This window comes from Onychostoma macrolepis, chromosome 19 (assembly GCF_012432095.1).
Source record: "Onychostoma macrolepis isolate SWU-2019 chromosome 19, ASM1243209v1, whole genome shotgun sequence".
NCBI lineage: Eukaryota > Metazoa > Chordata > Actinopteri > Cypriniformes > Cyprinidae > Onychostoma > Onychostoma macrolepis.
Window position 1 is genome coordinate 29061994 of NC_081173.1, and position 19456 is coordinate 29081449.

General features: G+C 36.0%; 2 protein-coding genes across 9 annotated transcripts in view; both read left to right on the top strand.

Moving 5' to 3' along the window:
* Positions 1-4110, top strand: part of trpn1 (transient receptor potential cation channel, subfamily N, member 1) — a 90044-nt gene extending 85934 nt beyond the window's left edge. For 4 of the 6 annotated variants that reach the window (XM_058752813.1, XM_058752816.1, XM_058752817.1 and 1 more), the window contains one exon: positions 2459-4110. In XM_058752813.1, coding sequence (XP_058608796.1) covers positions 2459-2616 — 158 coding nt within the window. In that variant the 3' untranslated portion in view covers positions 2617-4110. The remainder of the gene's footprint in view (positions 1-2458) is intronic. The other 2 variants (XM_058752814.1, XM_058752815.1) reach the window with 2 other exon arrangements.
* Positions 4111-8801: 4691 nt separating this feature from the next.
* On the top strand, positions 8802-14394 carry LOC131526092 (G-protein coupled receptor 20). Of its 3 annotated transcripts, XM_058754201.1 has the most exons (3): positions 8802-8850; positions 9202-9366; positions 13213-14394. In XM_058754201.1, exons 2-3 carry the CDS (start codon positions 9333-9335, stop codon positions 14289-14291), a joined length of 1113 nt encoding a protein of 370 aa, XP_058610184.1. In that variant the 5' UTR covers positions 8802-8850; positions 9202-9332; the 3' UTR covers positions 14292-14394. The 3 variants fall into 3 exon arrangements, with proteins under 3 accessions (XP_058610184.1, XP_058610185.1, XP_058610186.1); XM_058754202.1 differs by lacking the exon at positions 8802-8850 and having other exon boundaries at positions 9193-9366; XM_058754203.1 differs by lacking the exons at positions 8802-8850; positions 9202-9366 and adding an exon at positions 10516-10603.
* Positions 14395-19456: the final 5062 nt, after the last annotated feature.

Below are 19456 nucleotides of genomic sequence, written 5' to 3' on the forward strand. Positions count from 1 at the left end.
AAGAATTTCTTAACATGAAATTCGAATGGTATGACAATTAGATATTAGACTGTACAGAAATTGAAATCTACACGCTAATACATACTATACTCATTGTCACGCAGTGCTGATGTTATTAACATTAATAATTTGAGAATAAAGTATAATAATAATTTGCACGGTTAGATGTGATATGAGCTAACTGATCGTTAGATTTAGTCACCATTGGAAGCGCGATTTATGGTAATTCTTTTTTCCTCAGTTGGTCAGAACAAACATGGCAGACTTGTTACTTACTTGTTCAGATGGCAATATACGGTGAAAATTCTTATTTGGGTCATATATTCCAAGACGTAGGCTAGAATCTGTGATTCCTGAGTACAGTATCCACATCGGTGCGGTGACTGACTGCCACACATTCACCTCAAAACATTAGATTCATGTAAGAGTACATTAGAGTACAGCCCACGCAAGGAAGATAATTCCGCAAGCAGCTTGCAATTCCAGGTTTTCAAACAGATGGTGACTAAGAGGCAAAACTTACGGACCGCAGCTTTAAAATAAATATATAATAAATAATTATATTATATTATAAAATTGTAAAAAATATTTTTCAAAGTTGTAAATAAAGGTTAGTGGAGTACATTTTACAAGAAAATACAATTTCAGTCTTCTACTTCAAAATGTTCAGTTCAAAAACTGTTGTAAAAAAATAATAATATGATAATATGCTAATTATTCTGTTATCATTTATTTATTGAAGTTTTATTGTTATTATGATTATTTTAATTTCTACCACTATGAGTTTGCTATTGCTTTATTGAATGACTGACTGACTGAATGACTGACTGAATACATGCATCCGTAGATACAGTATCTCACAAAAGTGAGTACACCCCTCACATTTCAGCAATAATTTTAGTATCTTCTCAAGGGACAATTCTATAGAAATGAAACTTAGATATATTTTACCGTAGTCAATGTGCAACTTATAGCAGTAAAGATTTACTGACCTCTGAAAATAACTCAACATACAGCCATTATTGTCAAAAAAACTGGCAACAAAAGTGAGTACACCCTAAGTGATAACAGCTATACGTCGTTTAACCATGCAAAGCCACATGTCCTATTCATCATGTTCATGTTTTTGTCTGCTTGACAGGACTATACAAATTTGTGTATCTTATATTGCAGCAGTTAACATTTGGTGCTTTGAGTACAATTCTCTCATACTGACCACTGGATGTTCAACATGGCACCTCACGGCAAAGAACTCTCTGAGGATTTAAGAATCAGAATTGCTGCTCTCCACAGAGATGGCCGAGGCTATAAGAAGTTCGGTAACACCCTGAAACTGAGTTACAGTACAGTGGCCAGTGGCATACAGAGTTTTTCCAAGACTGGTTTAACTCGGAACAGGCCTCGCAAGGGTCGATCAAAGAAGTTGAGTCCTTGTGCTGTGCTTCAGGTGCAGAAGCTGGCTTCAAAAGGTTGCTTTAGAGGTTGCGGAAGGTCAGCTTGTCAGTGCTCAGACAATACGCTGCACACTGCAACAAGTCTGTTTGCATGGCCGTCGTCCCAGAAGGAAGCCTCTTCTGAAGCTGGCTCACAAGAAAGCCTGCAAACAGTTTGCTTAAGATAATCTGTCCAAGAGCATGAATTATTGGAAACATGTCCTGTGGTCTGATGAGTCTGAGGTAAACTTGTTTGGCTCAGATGGTGTCCAGCATGTGTGGCGATGCCCTGGTGAGGAGTACCAAGAAAATTGTATCTTGCCTACAGTCAAGCATGGTGGTGGTAGCAGCATGGTCTGGGGCTGCATGAGTGCTGCTGGTGCTGGTGAGCTGAGGTTCATTGAGGGAAACATGGATTCCAACATGTACTGTGACATTCTGAAGCAGAAGATGATGCCCTCCCTTCAGAAGCTGGACCGAACGGCAGTTTTCCAACATAATTAACGACCCCAAACACACTGCCAAGATGACAACTGCCTTGCTGATGAAGCTGAAGGTGAAGGTGATGGAGTGGCCAAGTATGTCTCCAGACCTGAACCCTACTGAGCACATGCGGGGCATTCACCATGTGTCTAACATCCAACAGCTCAATATGCTGAGTTGTATTTAGAGGACAGTAAATTTGCACTGCTATACAAGCTGTACATTGACTACTCTAAAATATATCCAAGTTTCATTTGTGTAGTATTGTCCCTTGAGAAGATACTAAAATTGTTGCTGAAATGTGAGGGGTGTACTCACTTTTGTGAGATATTGTATATTATATTATATTATTAATATCATAATTCATCAATTCATGTTTAAATGTATAATTAATATTTAGCAATATTATATATTATTATAATATAATTTCATACTTAGTATAGTACAGTCCTGTGTACAGTAATTACATTTTTATTTTATTTTTTATTAGTTTAAGCAAAAAAAGAAATAAATAATAGGATTTGTCATGTGTCAATCTCAAGCAGTCGTGTGGTGTTGCTGTGCAGGCGGTCAGGTGGCGATGTCCATGTCTGGAGGACAGGTGCGCGTGGAGAACGTTGTGGATTGGCCGTCTGTGGTCCAGAAGTTTTTAGCCCAGCGCAGACAGAGGGACAGATCACCGCCGGAGAGGGACGAATGAATGACCGACGGTTTCACCATGACCTATGAACATCAGCCCACCCACCTGAGCCCACATCACTTTGACTTCCTGTTTAATTAACACCGTTAGCTTTAGCGTATCACAGCACGTGCCTTTATCTGATATTCACTCCTCACTAGTCACTTTATACTAGGGGTCAAAAGTTTGGGGTCAGTAAGATTTTTTTGTGTTTTTGAAAGAAGTCTCTTCTGTTCACCAAGTCAGCATTTGTTTGATTTAAAAAAAACTGTAAAATTGAAAAATATTATTACAATTGAAAAAACTGCTTTCTATGTGAATATATTGTAAAATGTAATTTATTGCTGTGATCAAATATTTAGCATCATTACTCCCATCTTCAGTGTAACATTATCCTTCAGAAATCATTGTAATATGCTGATGCGCTGCTCAAGAAACATTTCTGATTATTATCAATGTTGAAAACAGTTTTGCTGCCCAATATGTTTGTGGAAACTAATACACTATTTTCAGGATTCACAGATGAATAGAAAGTTTAAAAAGAACAGCATTTAATTGAAACAGAAATCTTTTGTAACGTTATAAATGTCTTTAGTGTCACTTCTGATCAGTCTAATGCATCGTTGCTGAATAAAAGTATTAATTAAAAAAAAAAAAAATCTTAAAAATCTTACAGACCCCCTAAACTTTGGAATGGTAGTGTACATGCTTGTTGTTATTGTATTCCTACTTGATATCTCAGTCTTACAATCATAAATGTGTTTTATGGGCTAATGCTAAAGATGATATACTGTGTGAGGAAACCAACTGCAATGCTTGCATTTGTTTTTCAAGCCGTTCACTTGTCAAAAAGAAGTGCCCAAAAGCACTTCTCAAGTAGGAAGTTGAAAACCTTGGAGAAAACACTAAAGCACTGCCAGGAATATGTTTTACAGTATTATGTTTTTGTTTTATGGACGTGGAGGAATATCTTTATTTGTTCCTTTTTGTTGTTTTTTACAAACGAAATGAAATCCACATGTAAATGATGTGTGCTAAATATAGGTACATATAGCTGTATAATACCTTCATAGAAATTATACAAAAGTGTTTTCAGGGCTCACAACTTGTTTTTGTTCAAGCTGCATTCATGTCATGTCAGAATCACCATAATTCAATTTCAAGATCACAATTATAACATTATGCTCAGAGCTGTTCCATTGCTTTAAACTCAAATTAATCCTCATATTTCCAAAACATACTAACTTCATAACTGCAGCTGTTGCTGCCTGACTGCCTTTAACTGTGGAAGTCACTGCCATTTAGGCTGTTTTTCCATGATATCACATCAAACAAAAGATCTAAGCTTTCATATGATTCAGATTTTACAAGTTTTAATTATGCTGTATCTGACATGATCTTGGCAAACGTCATACTGTTGTTTTTTTAACTAGTACTACTATGTTGTCAACACCGTTAAATCATGTTTGTTAGTTCTGCACTTTGCCCGTCACGAAAACAGAAATAAAAACAATGTGGATCAAATTGTAAAGGCTACTGTACAGTTAATATTCTCACATATTTAACCCTATAAAGCCTACTGTATCATATTTGATCATGAATTTCTAAAGCCTCTAAATCATCAACATGATCAACACTTTGCTGAAAAACCTGTCACACACAATCTGCTACATGCCTTCTGTCTCTGATTGATAGCTTGGACTTTTTTAGCAAGTAAAAGGTATTTTAGTAAAATTGTACAAACTAAGATATGTAGCTTGTGCTTCGCGTGTCTTTTTGCTGAGAAATCTTTAAGAATGCCTTTTATATTGTTAATAATATTTCAAGACGCTTACTGGACTGAAGCAACTTAGGTTTGCTTGATTATCCATGTATCATTTTTTTTTTAAGTGTTAAAATGTGAGTCAAATATGATCCATCAGGAGTTCGAGGAACATTTATTTGTTCAGTGATGATTGCAATTGCATTATATTTGATCATAAAACTAAGCATTTAAATCTCATCTTATAAAACATTATTAAGAGATATAGAGCAACAACCAATATTTATATAATTTTATGTAAATATCCTTCATACTATTATAAAGATCTCATTCATTTGCATTACAAGCATCAGAATTTCATCTTACTTTTTGTCATAAATTGCACCAAATTGGGTATTTTTGCTCCGTTTTGGCCTCTGAATAAAATTGAGCTGTTTTTCCTCCATATTCTCACTATATCATACTGTATGGACCATAAAAACCTGATGTATCAAATATGATACAAAACATAAACATATATTCCATTAAAGCTGCAAATAGCGTTGAAAGGGCCCTCGCACCTGGGCTCACCGCCATCCGGTGAGCAATATGCATTTAAAGTGGTAAATATAGGAGGAATATATGATATTGGAAGTCATTTATATGTGCTGCTGCCAGCTGGTGGCGCTATGACAATAACTGAATATTGGCATGTAGATATCTTGAAGCCAGGACTTTTATCAAACATATGTAGTTTGGTGCAGATTGAACGTGGTGTTTGAGTTCATGTAAAACATGATATATCCTGTTGCCAGCAGGTGGCGCTGTGATTATAACAGAATATCGCCTTTAGATGTATTCAGCCCACGAATCTTACCAAACGTGAAGTCTAGTGAAGATTGGACATTGCATGTTTAAGTTAGTGTAAAACAAGTAATTTCTTGTTGCCAGCAGGTGGCGATATAACAGAATATTGGCCTTTAGATGTGTTCAGGCCAGGAATCTTAGCGACTGTGTGAAGTTTGGGGCAGATCGGACATTTTATGTTACAACAATTTCCTATTTCATGGCGAAACATCAAAGTTTATCAGGCCGCCACGGACACGCCTTTCAACGAAAGGTTTTTTTAAATACAACACCTGAAAATGGCGAAAATGGCAAAAACGGCACAAAGCTTGCAGAGAAAATTCAAAATAACAGAATTCCTGTTGGGTTTCAGACTTCGTACCGGGAGACTTTTTTGTACGTATTAGTACGTGTCTACCGAATTTCGTACATGTATGTGAAACATAGATCGAGGGGCACTTTGTTGAAATTTTATAGGTGGCGCTATTGAGCCATTTTGCCACACCCACTTCTGAAAACTTTATCAGATGTAAATTTTGATACGTAAATTGATTTTTTTTTTTTCTGACTATTATTTCATGTCAGATTTTACAGGGTAAATAATATTAGCATCAACATTATTATCTACTGAAAAGCTGCTTTTTTGCATCCTGTATGATAATACAAGTTAATAAAATAGTAATAAAAGTTTGAGGCGAGACTTGTCCACATCTTCAAAATGAACCAGGCATCATACAGTCAGATATATGATGATGATTTCCACTCTCACAGGAAGTGCTTTTGCTAACCCGCTTTACTCCTACTTTTAGGTGGAGATTGATGGGTTATTCGTTTAAAAAAACAGTTCATACATGCACGTGTCTGAAGTCTCTGTCAGGTTTAACTTTGGACAGAGTGATGGGTGGCAGAATAAACATCTGTAACGAGGGACGGTTTTTCACTTTTATGGATGTTCATTTTTGGCCGTGTGTTTATGCTGAGACAGTAACTCATCCGTCCCATGTTAGGAGGAAAGTGTTTTTCTGAAAATGAGAAGATTTGTTTTCTAGGAACGTCCTGAAATTCAATACGTTTGAGTAGAAAAACAACAATTTCACTCTTTCATGTGATGGAGTCGATGGCATTCATCAGACATTCAGACCAAACACGACATTTATGGTTCCTGTTTTAAGCTTCTCATGTTGCTAATTTTACATCCATAAAAGCACTTCAGTTTACTATATTCATCTTCCTGTTTAAATATTAGAAAACAAAAGCAAAAGAATCCAAAACACTAAAAATCTTCCAAAACAGTTTACTCTGAGCAATATGATGCATACTAAGCTTGAATACTGTACATCAGGCATACTCTTCGTGTCCTCATTTGACTATTTGTTTTCATCAGAGTTATTTCTTAATACTCATTTATATGATAAAACTTATGTATTTTCTATTAATTAACAGAAACCCACCTTATTCTGTGAAGCGTACGTAAGAGCTGCTTCATCAACTACATTTGCTGCTTCATTTTATGACGTTTACCAAGTTCAGTAAACTGTAAAACTATTTGTGCTACAAGCCATTTATGATTACAAAATATTTATATAAATAATATGATAGCAAATACCAGTTTCCATTTAAGCAGCATAATGGTCTGTTTTTGTGAAGGTAAAATAACTGGAAAGGTCCTGAAGTCCCGATCTGAATCAAATGATTCGCAATACACGATCCAAAGTCCCGATCTGAATCAAATGTTTGGCGGTATGCGATCCAAAGTCCCGATCTGAATCGAATGATTTGCAAACCTCCTCCGAAGTCCCGATCTAAATGATTCGCAATACGCTAGCCGAAGTCCCGATCTGAATCGAAAGATTCACGATATGCGCTCCGAAGTCCTGATCTGATTTCAAATGATTCGCGATACACAATCTGAAATCCTGATCTGAATCAATTCGCAAACCTGCTCTGAAGTCCCAAACTGAATCAAATATTTTGCGATCTGAGCTCCAAAGTCCCGATCTAAATCAAATGATTCACAATACACGATGTGAAGTCCCAATCCGAATAAAATGATTTGCGATTTGCACTCTGCCCCGTTTTAAACTAAAAAAAAAAATTGAATAAGGTGCCGACACTTCATGAAGCAGTGTTTCGGAACTTATGCATAAATACTCGAGAGAGCTTGCCTTATTTGTGTGTGATGGGTGAATTGATCTCTTTGCTTTAGGGAGAGTATTTAATAAAAAAAAGAACACCGATTGACTGAAGCCTCGTTTGCTGAAATCACATGACTTTGGCAGGTTGATATTCGCTTCGAACCACTGGTTCGAAACAAATGATTCGCAAATGTTTCGAAGCTTCACGAAGCAGTGCTTAGAAAGCACCCAGCACTATAAAAATAAAGTGGATAGTGACTAGGGTGGGAGACTGGTTTAAGCTACTATAATTGCATTATTTGTAGTTGCCGATGGGACTAAATCCAAAACTTTTTCCCAGGCAAACCATGTTTTTAACAGGTAAACCACCCATTAACTTTTGCTTGTGTTACAGTGTTCATAATCTCACACACCTGTTGCTGTCGTTCATATATACAGAGCTCATTGTAACAGAGTTTTATTAGTTGTTGAAGGACTAAAGTGATTTACTGTCTCTGGGTTTTCTCAAGCTGACAGATGTTTAGACAGTGACTCCATCAGATCTGGACAATGGACCTGCAAGACGGGTTTAGTCCAAAATGAAACACATTAGCAGTACATTTGTTTCCTCATGAACGACTGCATGCTAATTTGCCTTTATCTGCTGTTTAAAGTTTGTCACCCTGTAAAAATCTCGACGTCTACAGTTATAAAACCTAATATAGTTACACAGCCCTCTAGAAATGTCTATGGGCTTATAAATATACTCAATTCATTTAAACCTGAAAACTTTGATTACTTTATTGAATTTTATCTAATTAAAACAAACTTTTGTTTACAATGTATTTCACGATAATTAGTGTTGCAGAATTAGCTTAGCAAGTTAAAGACAAACTTTTAATTGTGTAAGTGGGAGAACATTAACATTTGCATGACAAAACAGACTATTTCTTTTAGGGTTTTCTATATTATTTGCATTGCGACATTATTTTTTATGACAATTAAGCACATTCAATTGCACTTCAATTCTCTGCATGTAAAAAATTGTGAGAATTTTTTTTTTTAGGTATTTATATTAAGACTTGTCACAGCATACATATTATTGATCTTTTGTTGATTTTGATTGTTTCGATTATCCTCATTTGTAAGTTGTAATGAATTAAAATGAAATATTTAGGTAGTAAAATAAGTATATATCATGGTAGGCCTATTTGATTTACAGAATTAAATGTTTGATTTATTTAATTATTTAATTGTGTAAATATATAACTGGTGTCTTGCAATTTTCATTATTTTTAGAATATTGTTTAGAATTATTTGTTCAAATTCAGCATATATGATAAATGAGACGTAAAGCTGTAAGTGTGTGAAGATGCATGGTGTCCTGTATGAACATACATCATGTTCAGTATATAATCCTGTAATCGTGGAGTTTCAGCAGAAGTTTCTGTATGTCATTTACATTATATACTCTTTCTATAAACAGCTCAATCTCCCATCATCCCCTGGGGCACGTTTGAGAGATTCTCCAGGCAGAATCCTGTTCTGAAAGAGGTCAGGGTAAAGCAGTGATGAGTTTTACATTCATTCATTCATCTATTTATTTTCTGGTAGATGTTTCACATTGATTCAGATTTTTCCAGGCCTGTTTATAGTGTTTTGATAGAGATACAATACAAAAAGGCTTTTTTTTTCAGTTTTAAAACTGATTGAAAGTTGCTGTTTTGTTTGAATCCTTTAAATTGTTACACCTGCCAGTGTTTTTCTGCCAAATGAATCCCACTTTTCCATTCAACAGTTCATATTCTGAGGCTGTTTCATCATTCTTGTTATGATGTAACATTTTGCATTGATCTCATTGGATTCTGTGTTTTTGTCAGTTCAGATGCGTGGCTTTTGTTTCAGAGTGTTTATGCTGAGGAATAACAAATGGTGATCTGAGGATCCTGCAGGATTTACTGTAATATGGCTGGATCTGGCTTGTGGTTGGTGATGAAGGATGATGTGCAGGACGTCTCTAATGCAGCGTTCCTCTCATGAGCTCCAGCTGTTTCGCCGAAGGCTTTGACGGTCAGTGTTTGCTTATGTTTGTGTCTGTGAGGTAATGCAGAGGGGGGTCCGGACCGGGACGCCTCACCTCACGATGATGCTCTCAGGGGTGGTCCACCACTATTTACTGCTTTTAATGGATAAACCTCTTTAAAAGATGTTTTCAGGTATGCTTCATCAATTTCTCATCTAAAAGAAGGGGGCTAACTGTCATGTAAATAAAGCCACAATGAAAATATATAATTATTATTAGTATTTATATTATTATACATAATAAAAGATTGTTTACTAAAATACTATATATATATATATATATATATATATATATATATATATATATATATATATATATATATATATATATATATATATATATATATATATATATATATATATATATTTATTATATATATATATATTATATATATATATATATATATATATATATATATATATATATTTATTATTATTAGAAATAATACAATTACAACTGTAATAAATATAAAATTTATTTAAAACATATTTTTAAAATGTAAAAAAATAAATAAAAGTTTTAAAATGTCTTATAGATTTAAAGATTTAAAATGTCTAAATTAATTATCAACTAATTAATTAATATTTAAATCTCTATAAATGTGTATACGTATGTATGTGTGAGCAATTTACATTATATATATATATTTTTTTTCCCTCTTTAAAAAAACAAAAAAAACTCTATACACATTTGTGTTCATTTTTTAAATAGAGATGTTTCGCATAATCTACTTGTGCACAAAAACTTATAGGAGGAAGGGACGTTCAGAGCTGAATTTATCTAAATATGGACTATGGATATGTGTTTTGCTATGGCTGATGTCCCAGAGGCCTGTTTACCGGGTGAGCTTTACGGCTCTCGTCCCACAAGACAGATTGCTCTGCAAAGTGACTTTTGAGGATTTCTGCCCAGAGTTTGGAGGGACTGGAGAGAAGATGAGAACGAGAGGGAAGGGGAGGGTGAACGACGGAGAGAAAACCAACGGCCTAAAAGTGTGTCATTCTTCAGCAGGACTCACTTCACAACAGAGCAGCTGCTGGAGAGAGTCTTATCCACTTATCCTTGAGAGGAAAAGAGACAAAAGACAAAGAATGGACATTGCTATACTGAGAGATGCAGTTTATACTTGTCTGCATGAGTGATGGAGATTGTTGAGATTTCAAAGAGGCTTCATTTGATTTAAAAACTACAGAAAGCAACTGATATCCACTTGGATCAGTACCGGTGAGAACCTTTTCTTTACTTCCTTATAAATATACGTTGGGTTTGAGATGTATTTATAGTGGAATATTTAACCCTAAACCACTGGATGTTAATTTTATATTTTCCATGGGAAATTACAGTCAGATCCCCCTGCTGACTGAACCATGTGGGAAATTGCAGAGCGTAACATGATGTTACACAAGAGAGAATCTAAATGAACAAACTCCTCGTATGTAAAGATCAGACGGAGTTAAAGGGCTGGAGTCTGAGCTGATGAAAGAGAATCTGAGATTCTTTTACATATTTCATTAAAGCGCTCAGAAATAGTCTCAGAGCAGAGAGACGTCAGCGAACAGGAGCACAAACTCTCTCACAAAATCAAACTCAGAAGAATGTGCCATTTTTAGAAAGCTATGGAAAGCTTCATGCGGTGCCCACTGATGGGACGGCTCTGTGACGCTCCATTAGGGCTTTTCATCTGAGAAAACTCAGCGCTGTGAGATATCTGACAGACACTGATTACAAATGGTCTTTTCACACTTAATATTGTTAAACTTCAAAACTTTGTCACTATGATTTTTTTTTTTTTTTAATTAATTGATTATTCAGCAAGAAAATATTAAATTGTAACAATGATAATAATAAACAACTAAATAAATTACAAAATATATTAAAATATTTCTCAATCTTAGTATTTTTAATGTTTTTCTGATCAAATAAATGCAGCCTTGGTGAGCAAAAGAGACTTCCTTCAAAAACATTTAAAAAGTCTTACCAACCCCAAATGTTTGCAAACTGGATTCATGTTGATTTCAACTGTTTAACTATATACGTAATTTCAAATAGGTAGAGAATAACTGATTTTAAATAAATTGGAAAAATACTCCAAAGTTTTTTGAGGATTAATTACATTTTGCCTAATGTTTTCATTCAAATATGATAGATTTTTTTTAAATAATTTTTATTTGTAAGCCTAAATATATAATGCTTAGGTAATCTATATTTTTACTAGGTTAAGTTTTATTTATTTACTTTAAGAATTTCCAAAAATATTTTATTAAAAAATAATAAATTAATAGGAAAAATTAGTTTTGTTTGTTATCATGGTTTTTAATGTTGTTTTGTTGATGCATGGATTTTTGAAAGTGCATTAATATTTAATGAGGAAAGCATATATATATATATATATATATATATATATATATATATATATATATATATATATATATATACGTCTGTGTGTGTGAATATGTGTGTGTTATTATTATTATATGTTATTATAGTTAGAAATATAGTTTTTACCTATAACCTAATTATTATATGTATAATTTAAATAATTGCTAATTATTGTATTTAAGCGTATAATTATGTTAATTATTGTTAATTTTGCTTATGAAAATGTGGTTTTGAGTAGTGTGTGTGTGTATATATGTGTGTGACTTACGGCTTTGCCACGTTATTCATTAATAAATTCAAACCATCAGTGCACAATATTCCACACCACAATCTGTCAAGCAAACATACACTCGTTCACATCCTTCTCTTCACTCTCTGAGGCAGAATTCTCCAAACTCGTCCTTTCTAATCATCCTACTACTTGTCCGCTTGATCCTATTCCATCTCATCTCCTTCAAGCCACTTCTCCTGCAGTTGTACCTGCACTCACTCGTATAACTCCACTACTTGAGAAACCTACCCTTAACCCATCTCTTTCAGAGAACTACAGACTCCCTTCTTCCTTTCATTGCAAAAACACTTAAACGAGCTGTGTTCAACCAAGTATCTGCCTTTCTCACACAGAACAACTTCCTCAACAGCAACCAGTCTGGTTTCAGAAGTGGACAGTTAACCGAGACTGCCTTGCTCTCAGTTGTTGAAGCCCTAAGACTTGCAAGAGCAGATTCCAAATCTTCAATACTTATCCTGCTGGATCTATCCGCTGATTTTGACACGGTTAACCACCAGATCCTCTTATCAATCCTATTGGCAAGACATCTCAGGAACCGCACTCCAGTGGTTTGAGTCTTATCTCTCAGATAGGTCTTTCAAGGTATCTTGGAGAGGTGAGGTATCGAAGCAGCAACATCTAGCTACTGGGGTGCTTCAGGGCTCCGTTCTTGGACCACTTCTCTTCTATGTCTACATGGCATCACTAGGTTCTGTCATTCAAAAACATGGCTTTTCATACCACTGCTATGCTGATGACACTTGACTCTACCTCTCATTCCATCCTGATGATCCGACGATAGCTGCTCGCATCTCAGCTTGTCTAACAGACATTTTTTGCTGGATGAAGGGCCATCACCTTCAACTCAACCTTGCCAAGACAGAACTGGTTGTGGTTCCATCAAACCGATTGTTTCATCACAATTTCACCATTCAGTTAGGCACATCAACCATAACTCCTTTAAAAACAGCCAGAAACCTTGGACTTGTGATTGATGATCAGCTGATTTTCTCAGACCACATTGCTAAAAGACTTGTTATTGCACGTGCATATCATTGCATATGTATGTGTGTGTGTGTGTGTGTGTGTGTGTGTTTATATTTAAAAATATTTTGTAAATTATTATATGTGTTTGTTTATATTGTTATATTAATTTATTATAAATCTATTTTCTATGTTCTAGTAATGGAGACCTTCCTCGAAGAACATTTAAACATCACATCTGAGTCTCCCATCAACACAAGCCTCCGTCCGCTGGGGGTGCCGTACCTGAAGAGGCTGGCGCACCTGGACGAGTCGCTGTACCATGAGTTCTCCGTGCTGTGGATCACGCTGATGGTGGTGAACTCACTCATGTTTGTGGTCGGCGTGGTCCTGAACAGCCTGGCCCTGTACGTGTTCTGCCAACGCAGCCGCTCTCGGAGCACGCCGGCCATTTACACCATAAACCTGGCGGTGACCGACCTGCTGGTGGCGCTATCGCTCCCAGCCCGCATCGCGCTCTATCACAGTGGCGGCGACTGCGTGGCGTGTTTCTATGTGCACACGTTTAGCTACTTCGTCAACATGTACTGCAGCATTTTGTTTCTCACCAGCATCTGCATGGATCGCTATATGGCAGTGGTGCATTCGGCGGGAAGCCGTTGGCGGAGCCCGGGGGTTGCAAAAATTGTGAGCGTTTGCATCTGGCTGTTTGCCGTCGTGGTCACATACTCCCTTCAGACGTCTGCGCTGGAGTTTAATGGAGCGTCTTGCTGTCGCGCCGCCGTGCTTTTCGCGCTCACCGTTCTGGAGTTTGTCCTGCCGCTGCTAGTGATCGCGGCGTTTACGATCCGCGTGGCCTGCGCGCTTGCGGATGGCCGGCTTATGCCGCAGAGTTTGGGTCGGCGTACGCGCGCCGTCCGGCTGCTCGTCGCCGTGCTGCTGGTGTTCACCGTGTGCTTCACGCCATATCACGTGCGCGAGGCCGTGGTTTATTTCCAGCTAGGGGGCAGCAGAGAGCAGCATGTTGTGGCGTATCACGTGACCATCACACTCAGCAGTCTGAACAGCTGCCTGGATCCCGTGGTTTACTGCTTCGTGCCTGATAGTTTCCGCTCTACACTGCGGAGAGAACAGAAGAAGAGATTCAGAGAGCATCCGATGGCCATCAAGGGAAACCAGAGCAGCAAAGCTGCAGGTACCCCGACGGCCATCGAGTACAGCGTCGCAACGCTCACGCTCACACCCTACATACTGCCGACCAGAGACATTCCTGCCTGAAATACAACACTAAAAACATGGAAATCTTTAGCAATGAGAATTGTCAAATAAACAATTACATACACTCATAAAAATTAAAATTAAAAAAAAATATATATATATATATATATATATATATAAGTCGCTGGGGTATATTTGTAGCAATAGCCAAAAATACATCGTATGGGTCAAAATTATAGATTTTTCCTTATCATTAGTATATTAAGTAAAAATCATATTAGATGAAGATATTTAGTAAATTTACTACTGTAAATATATAAAAACGTCGATTTTGATAAGGAATAATCCATCGATTAATTTCAGTGGAAAGCTTATTTATTCAGCTTTCAGATGATGTATAAATCTCAATTTCGAAAAATTCACACTTAAGACGTAAGGTTTTGTGGTCCAGGGTCACATATATATACTGTATATGGTTCTTCATGGTTCCACATTCCATTCAATAGAAGGGAATAAAGTTTATTTAGATTATTTAAATAATTATTTTTAGAACTTTTACTGAAAGGTTCTTTTTGGAGCCAGAAATGGTTCTTCTATTGCATTGTTACGGGGGGGGGGGGATGCATTTTTATCATTTATTTTTAAGTGTGTATTATATGAGATCTCTTTAATATCTCAGTACTGTATGTCTTCAAGAAAGTGTGGAGACTCTAGATCAGGGATGGGCAACTTCGGTCCTGAAGGGCCACTGTCCTGCAGAGTTTAACTCCAACTCTAATTAAACACACCTTCCTGTAGCTTTCTAATGATCTTGAAGACCTTGATTAGCTTGTTCTGGTGTGTTTGATTAGAATTGGAGCTAAACTCTGCAGGACAGTGGCCCAGCAGGACCGAAGTTGCCCATCCCAGCCTCTAGATCTATGTTTCTCAACCAGGGACCTGGACCCACTAAAGGGTCTCAAGATGACTTAAAATGATAAGACACAACAAGCTTGTAAAAAACGGTGTATTTCTTATTTTCATTTGTTCCCTCAACAATTGCTATTTTTATTTAAAAGCCAGCATTCGGTCTAGGAAAATCTGGATTTCAAAAGTGTGATTTCTAGACCTGTGCTGGAAATGAATAAAATCTAAATAGGTCATGGAATTTTTGTAATTTTTTTTATATTCAATAGAACATTTTCTAGTTATGTTGAGAGAACTTTTTTTGAGTAAAAAAAATATAGAAAGGTGATGTAAAATTTATTGGTAATAAAATATAAACCAAGAAGAATATTAATTTAAATGAGCTAAAGCAGCTAAAAAAAAATTTTAAAAAATTGATACCAAGATTGATACCATATTTCTTTTTCTTTTAATTTGTTCCCTCAACAACTGCTATTTTATTTTAAAATGAGCATTCTGTCTTGGAAAACCACCATATATGTGAGAATTTTTAAAGTGTGTTTTTTTAATACCTGGAAAAGTAATGGAAATTAATAAAAAATGTAAAAAATCATGAAAATTTTTATAATACAAATGTTACTACTTATGTCAATACAAATTGCTTCTTGAGTAAAAAATAATTTTAAAAAATCAATGTAAAATCATTTTAAACTCAAATGTAAACCCTTAAGAGCATTCAGTCATTGACAGTTCTGGAACTAATTAATTTAATTATTTTTATTAAATTAATAAATGATCATAATTATTTAATTTATATAAAATTGTTCATATAAATATATTTTTTTAAATGATTTTTTTTATATACAATTAATTAATTAATTAAAAGTTTTTTAAAAATTAAACATTAAAAAATGTGCAGAAGTACCAGAAATATCTTGTGGGGCCTTCAAATATTATATTTGACAAAGAAGGGGGGAGTATGGAGTCAATGTGGTAGAAAAACACTGCTCTAAAGTGTCCAAAGAGATTAGATTTTTCAAACTTTGCTATCCACATTATTTTTATACTATTTTATTTTATATAAATATTAATTGAGATCTCTTCTGAGTATGAAAGAAACACCCCTGAGCATGATCCTCTGACATATTTTCCCTGCTCTTAAGGAATATAATGTGTGTCATCAGACAGAAATGCATGCACGTGGAAGTGACGTGGCCCGAGCCGCTGGTCAACATATCGTTTTAATGGCAGTTGTTTGTTGTATGATGGGCTGTCATACCGTACACGGAGCTCTCATGACAGAGGTTTATTTTGCTCCACATGTGATTTAATGAAGGTGTTGGCTCATTTGTTTAGCCCCTGACACACTTATAGAGACCTGCACATGCTGGAAACCACTTTACACATAAGGTAAACCTCTTTTTATGATCTGTTTAAACCGCTTGTTGATTTCTGTCAAAACAAATGGATCCAATGTCTGTCCAGAACAGAATCTCTGCAGGAATTGTTTATCCCCCCAGCAAATCGCACCCTGTATGTATATAAGAATTTGTTTTACTGTTTTATTTGTTTTATTGTTTTATTCCACTGTGAATTTCCAAATCATAGTATTGATGACAATTATTTTAAATTGAAGAAAATATTTGAAATAAAGTAATAAAAAGAATGTAAGAACTTCATAAACACAAATATTTTTAAATTATATACATTGACAAATTATTTTTACAATATTTAACTAATTTTATAATGTATTAATGTCTTTAGATTTTTTTTGGTTTGTTTGTTTTTTCAAAAAATATATGATATTTTGTATTTTTAATGAACATTTGTTTTAGTTAAAGTAGTAACATCTGTTTGACTGTGAGACATTAAATTTACCACAAGAGGGCATCATTTCCTCCAAAATGTAAATAATGAACAAATGATTTGTGGACCAAGGCTATAAAGTTGCTTTCTAAATAATGCAAATACTTTGCTTGTGTCAAATAATGTACGAACATCACTAATAAACACAATAATTAGCGTAATATTTATCTGTCACCTATTTAATGTCTTGTTTTTAAACTCTTTTACTCTTTTATGTATTGTTTGTTTTTAAAGTTAACCCCATTAATATATCAGTTTCTCAAGTGTTTTTCTTTCCTCATGACACTGTGCTAATGAGAGCAGTGAGCATTACATCAGTCGACTCTGTTTTATGAATCAGGGTTGAAGTGAAGGTGAAATGATGAGTGATTTTCCTCATACAGCTGATATTTCTGTTCATTCACACGCTTCTCCTCAGACAGATCCTGACACATTCCTCCTCTCTCACATGAGTTGGGTGTTTAGCTCTGGTCAGAGCCTGTTTCGCACCCCTCAGGCCGGTCAGGAGACTCAGCAGGCTGGTCTTTCTGAGCTCTGCTTCTTCCTCCGTGGATCAGCAGTTTAGCTCAGACTCAGAGTCCTGCTAAAGCTCACCTCAGCAGCTCCACGCGCAGAAATCAGGGGTTTTCATCACAGGAACATCAGGTCCGAGTGCAAAGTTTTAATAAAACACGTCAACACTTTTAAGGGGACTGTTTACACTGTGATCTCCAGAGTAGATGGTGATTTATAACTTATGCTGAATGCTGAGGGTGTGTAGACCTCAAAATGAGGGAGGAATACGTGATTTAGGCTGCATTCCATCTCAGATAAACTTACTGGAAACTATATCAAAGTATATATATACACACATACATACAGTCAAACCAAAAATTATTCAGACACCAGATATAATTATTATTATTATTATTTATTTTTTTTATCGGTGGGTGCAGGACACTATAATTTATGCAAGTGAGAATAGCAGAATAAAGTAAACTGTGATATATTACGGCCAAACATTCTTCAGACAGTGGACTACCAGTAAAATTGATTAAAAAAAAATTGGGACCAAAAATGATTCAGTCACTTTGACCTGACCATGTTTTGCTTAAGTGTTACACCACAGACTGAACAAAATTAAGCATTGCTTGGTAGGCTAATTGGTTGACCTAAATTGGTATTATCTAATTGTGTACTTAAATTTAACAGCTGAATAATTTTTGGTTGATTGTAATCAGTTACATACCTTTCTATCAAAGTTATCTGATATTATCAAGATGAATTTGTTCTGACACGGTTAACTCTTGAGTTCTTGTCTCATTTTATTACCATTTGCTAAACTGTAGCGAATAAACTGTGATAAAGTGAGAAATGTTGAAGGTGTCTGAATACATTTTGGTTTGACTAAATGTGTGTGTGTGTATATATGTATATGTATATATATATATATATATACAGTGGGTACGGAAAGTATTCAGACCCCCTTAAATTTGCCACTCTGTTATATTGCAGCCATTTGCTAAAATCATTTAAGTTCATTTTTTTTCCTCATTAATGTACACACAGCACCCCATATTGACAGAAAAACACAGAATTGTTGACATTTTTGCAGATTTATTAAAAAAGAAAAACTGAAATATCACATGGTCCTAAGTATTCAGACCCTTTGCTCAGTATTTAGTAGAAGCACCCTTTTGATCTAATACAGCCATGAGTCTTTTGGGAAAGATGCAACAAGTTTTTCACACCTGGATTTGTGGATCCTCTGCCATTCCTCCTTGCAGATCCTCTCCAGTTCTGTCAGGTTGGATGGTAAACGTTGGTGGACAGCCATTTTTAGGTCTCTCCAGAGATGCTCAATTGGGTTTAAGTCAGGGCTCTGGCTGGGTTGTTGTGAAGCCACTCCTTCGTTATTTTAGCTGTGTGCTTAGGGTCATTGTCTTGTTGGAAGGTAAACCTTCGGCCCAGTCTGAGGTCCTGAGCACTCTGGAGAAGGTTTTCGTCCAGGATATCCCTGTACTTGGCCGCATTCATCTTTCCCTCGATTGCAACCAGTCGTCCTGTCCCTGCAGCTGAAAAACACCCCCACAGCATGATGCTGCCACCACCATGCTTCACTGTTGGGACTGTATTGGACAGGTGATGAGCAGTGCCTGGTTTTCCACACATACCGCTTAGAATTAAGGCCAAAAAGTTCTATCTTGGTCTCATCAGACCAGAGAATCTTATTTCTCACCATCTTAAACTCCATGCGGGCTTTCATGTGTCTTGCACTGAGGAGAGGCTTCCGTCGGGCCACTCTGCCATAAAGCCCCGACTGGTGGAGGGCTGCAGTGATGGTTGACTTTCTACAACTTTCTCCCATCTCCCGACTGCATCTCTGGAGCTCAGCCACAGTGATCTTTGGGTTCTTCTTTACCTCTCTCACCAAGGCTCTTCTCCCCCGATAGCTCAGTTTGGCCGGACGGCCAGCTCTAGGAAGGGTTCTGGTC

Coding starts and splice junctions, on each gene's coding strand:
- LOC131526092 (XM_058754201.1), top strand. CDS start 9,333: ATGAGCTCCAGCTGTTTCGCCGAAGGCTTTGACG. Junction 9,367..13,212: donor TTTCGCCGAAGGCTTTGACG/GTCAGTGTTTGC, acceptor TCTATGTTCTAG/TAATGGAGACCTTCCTCGAA.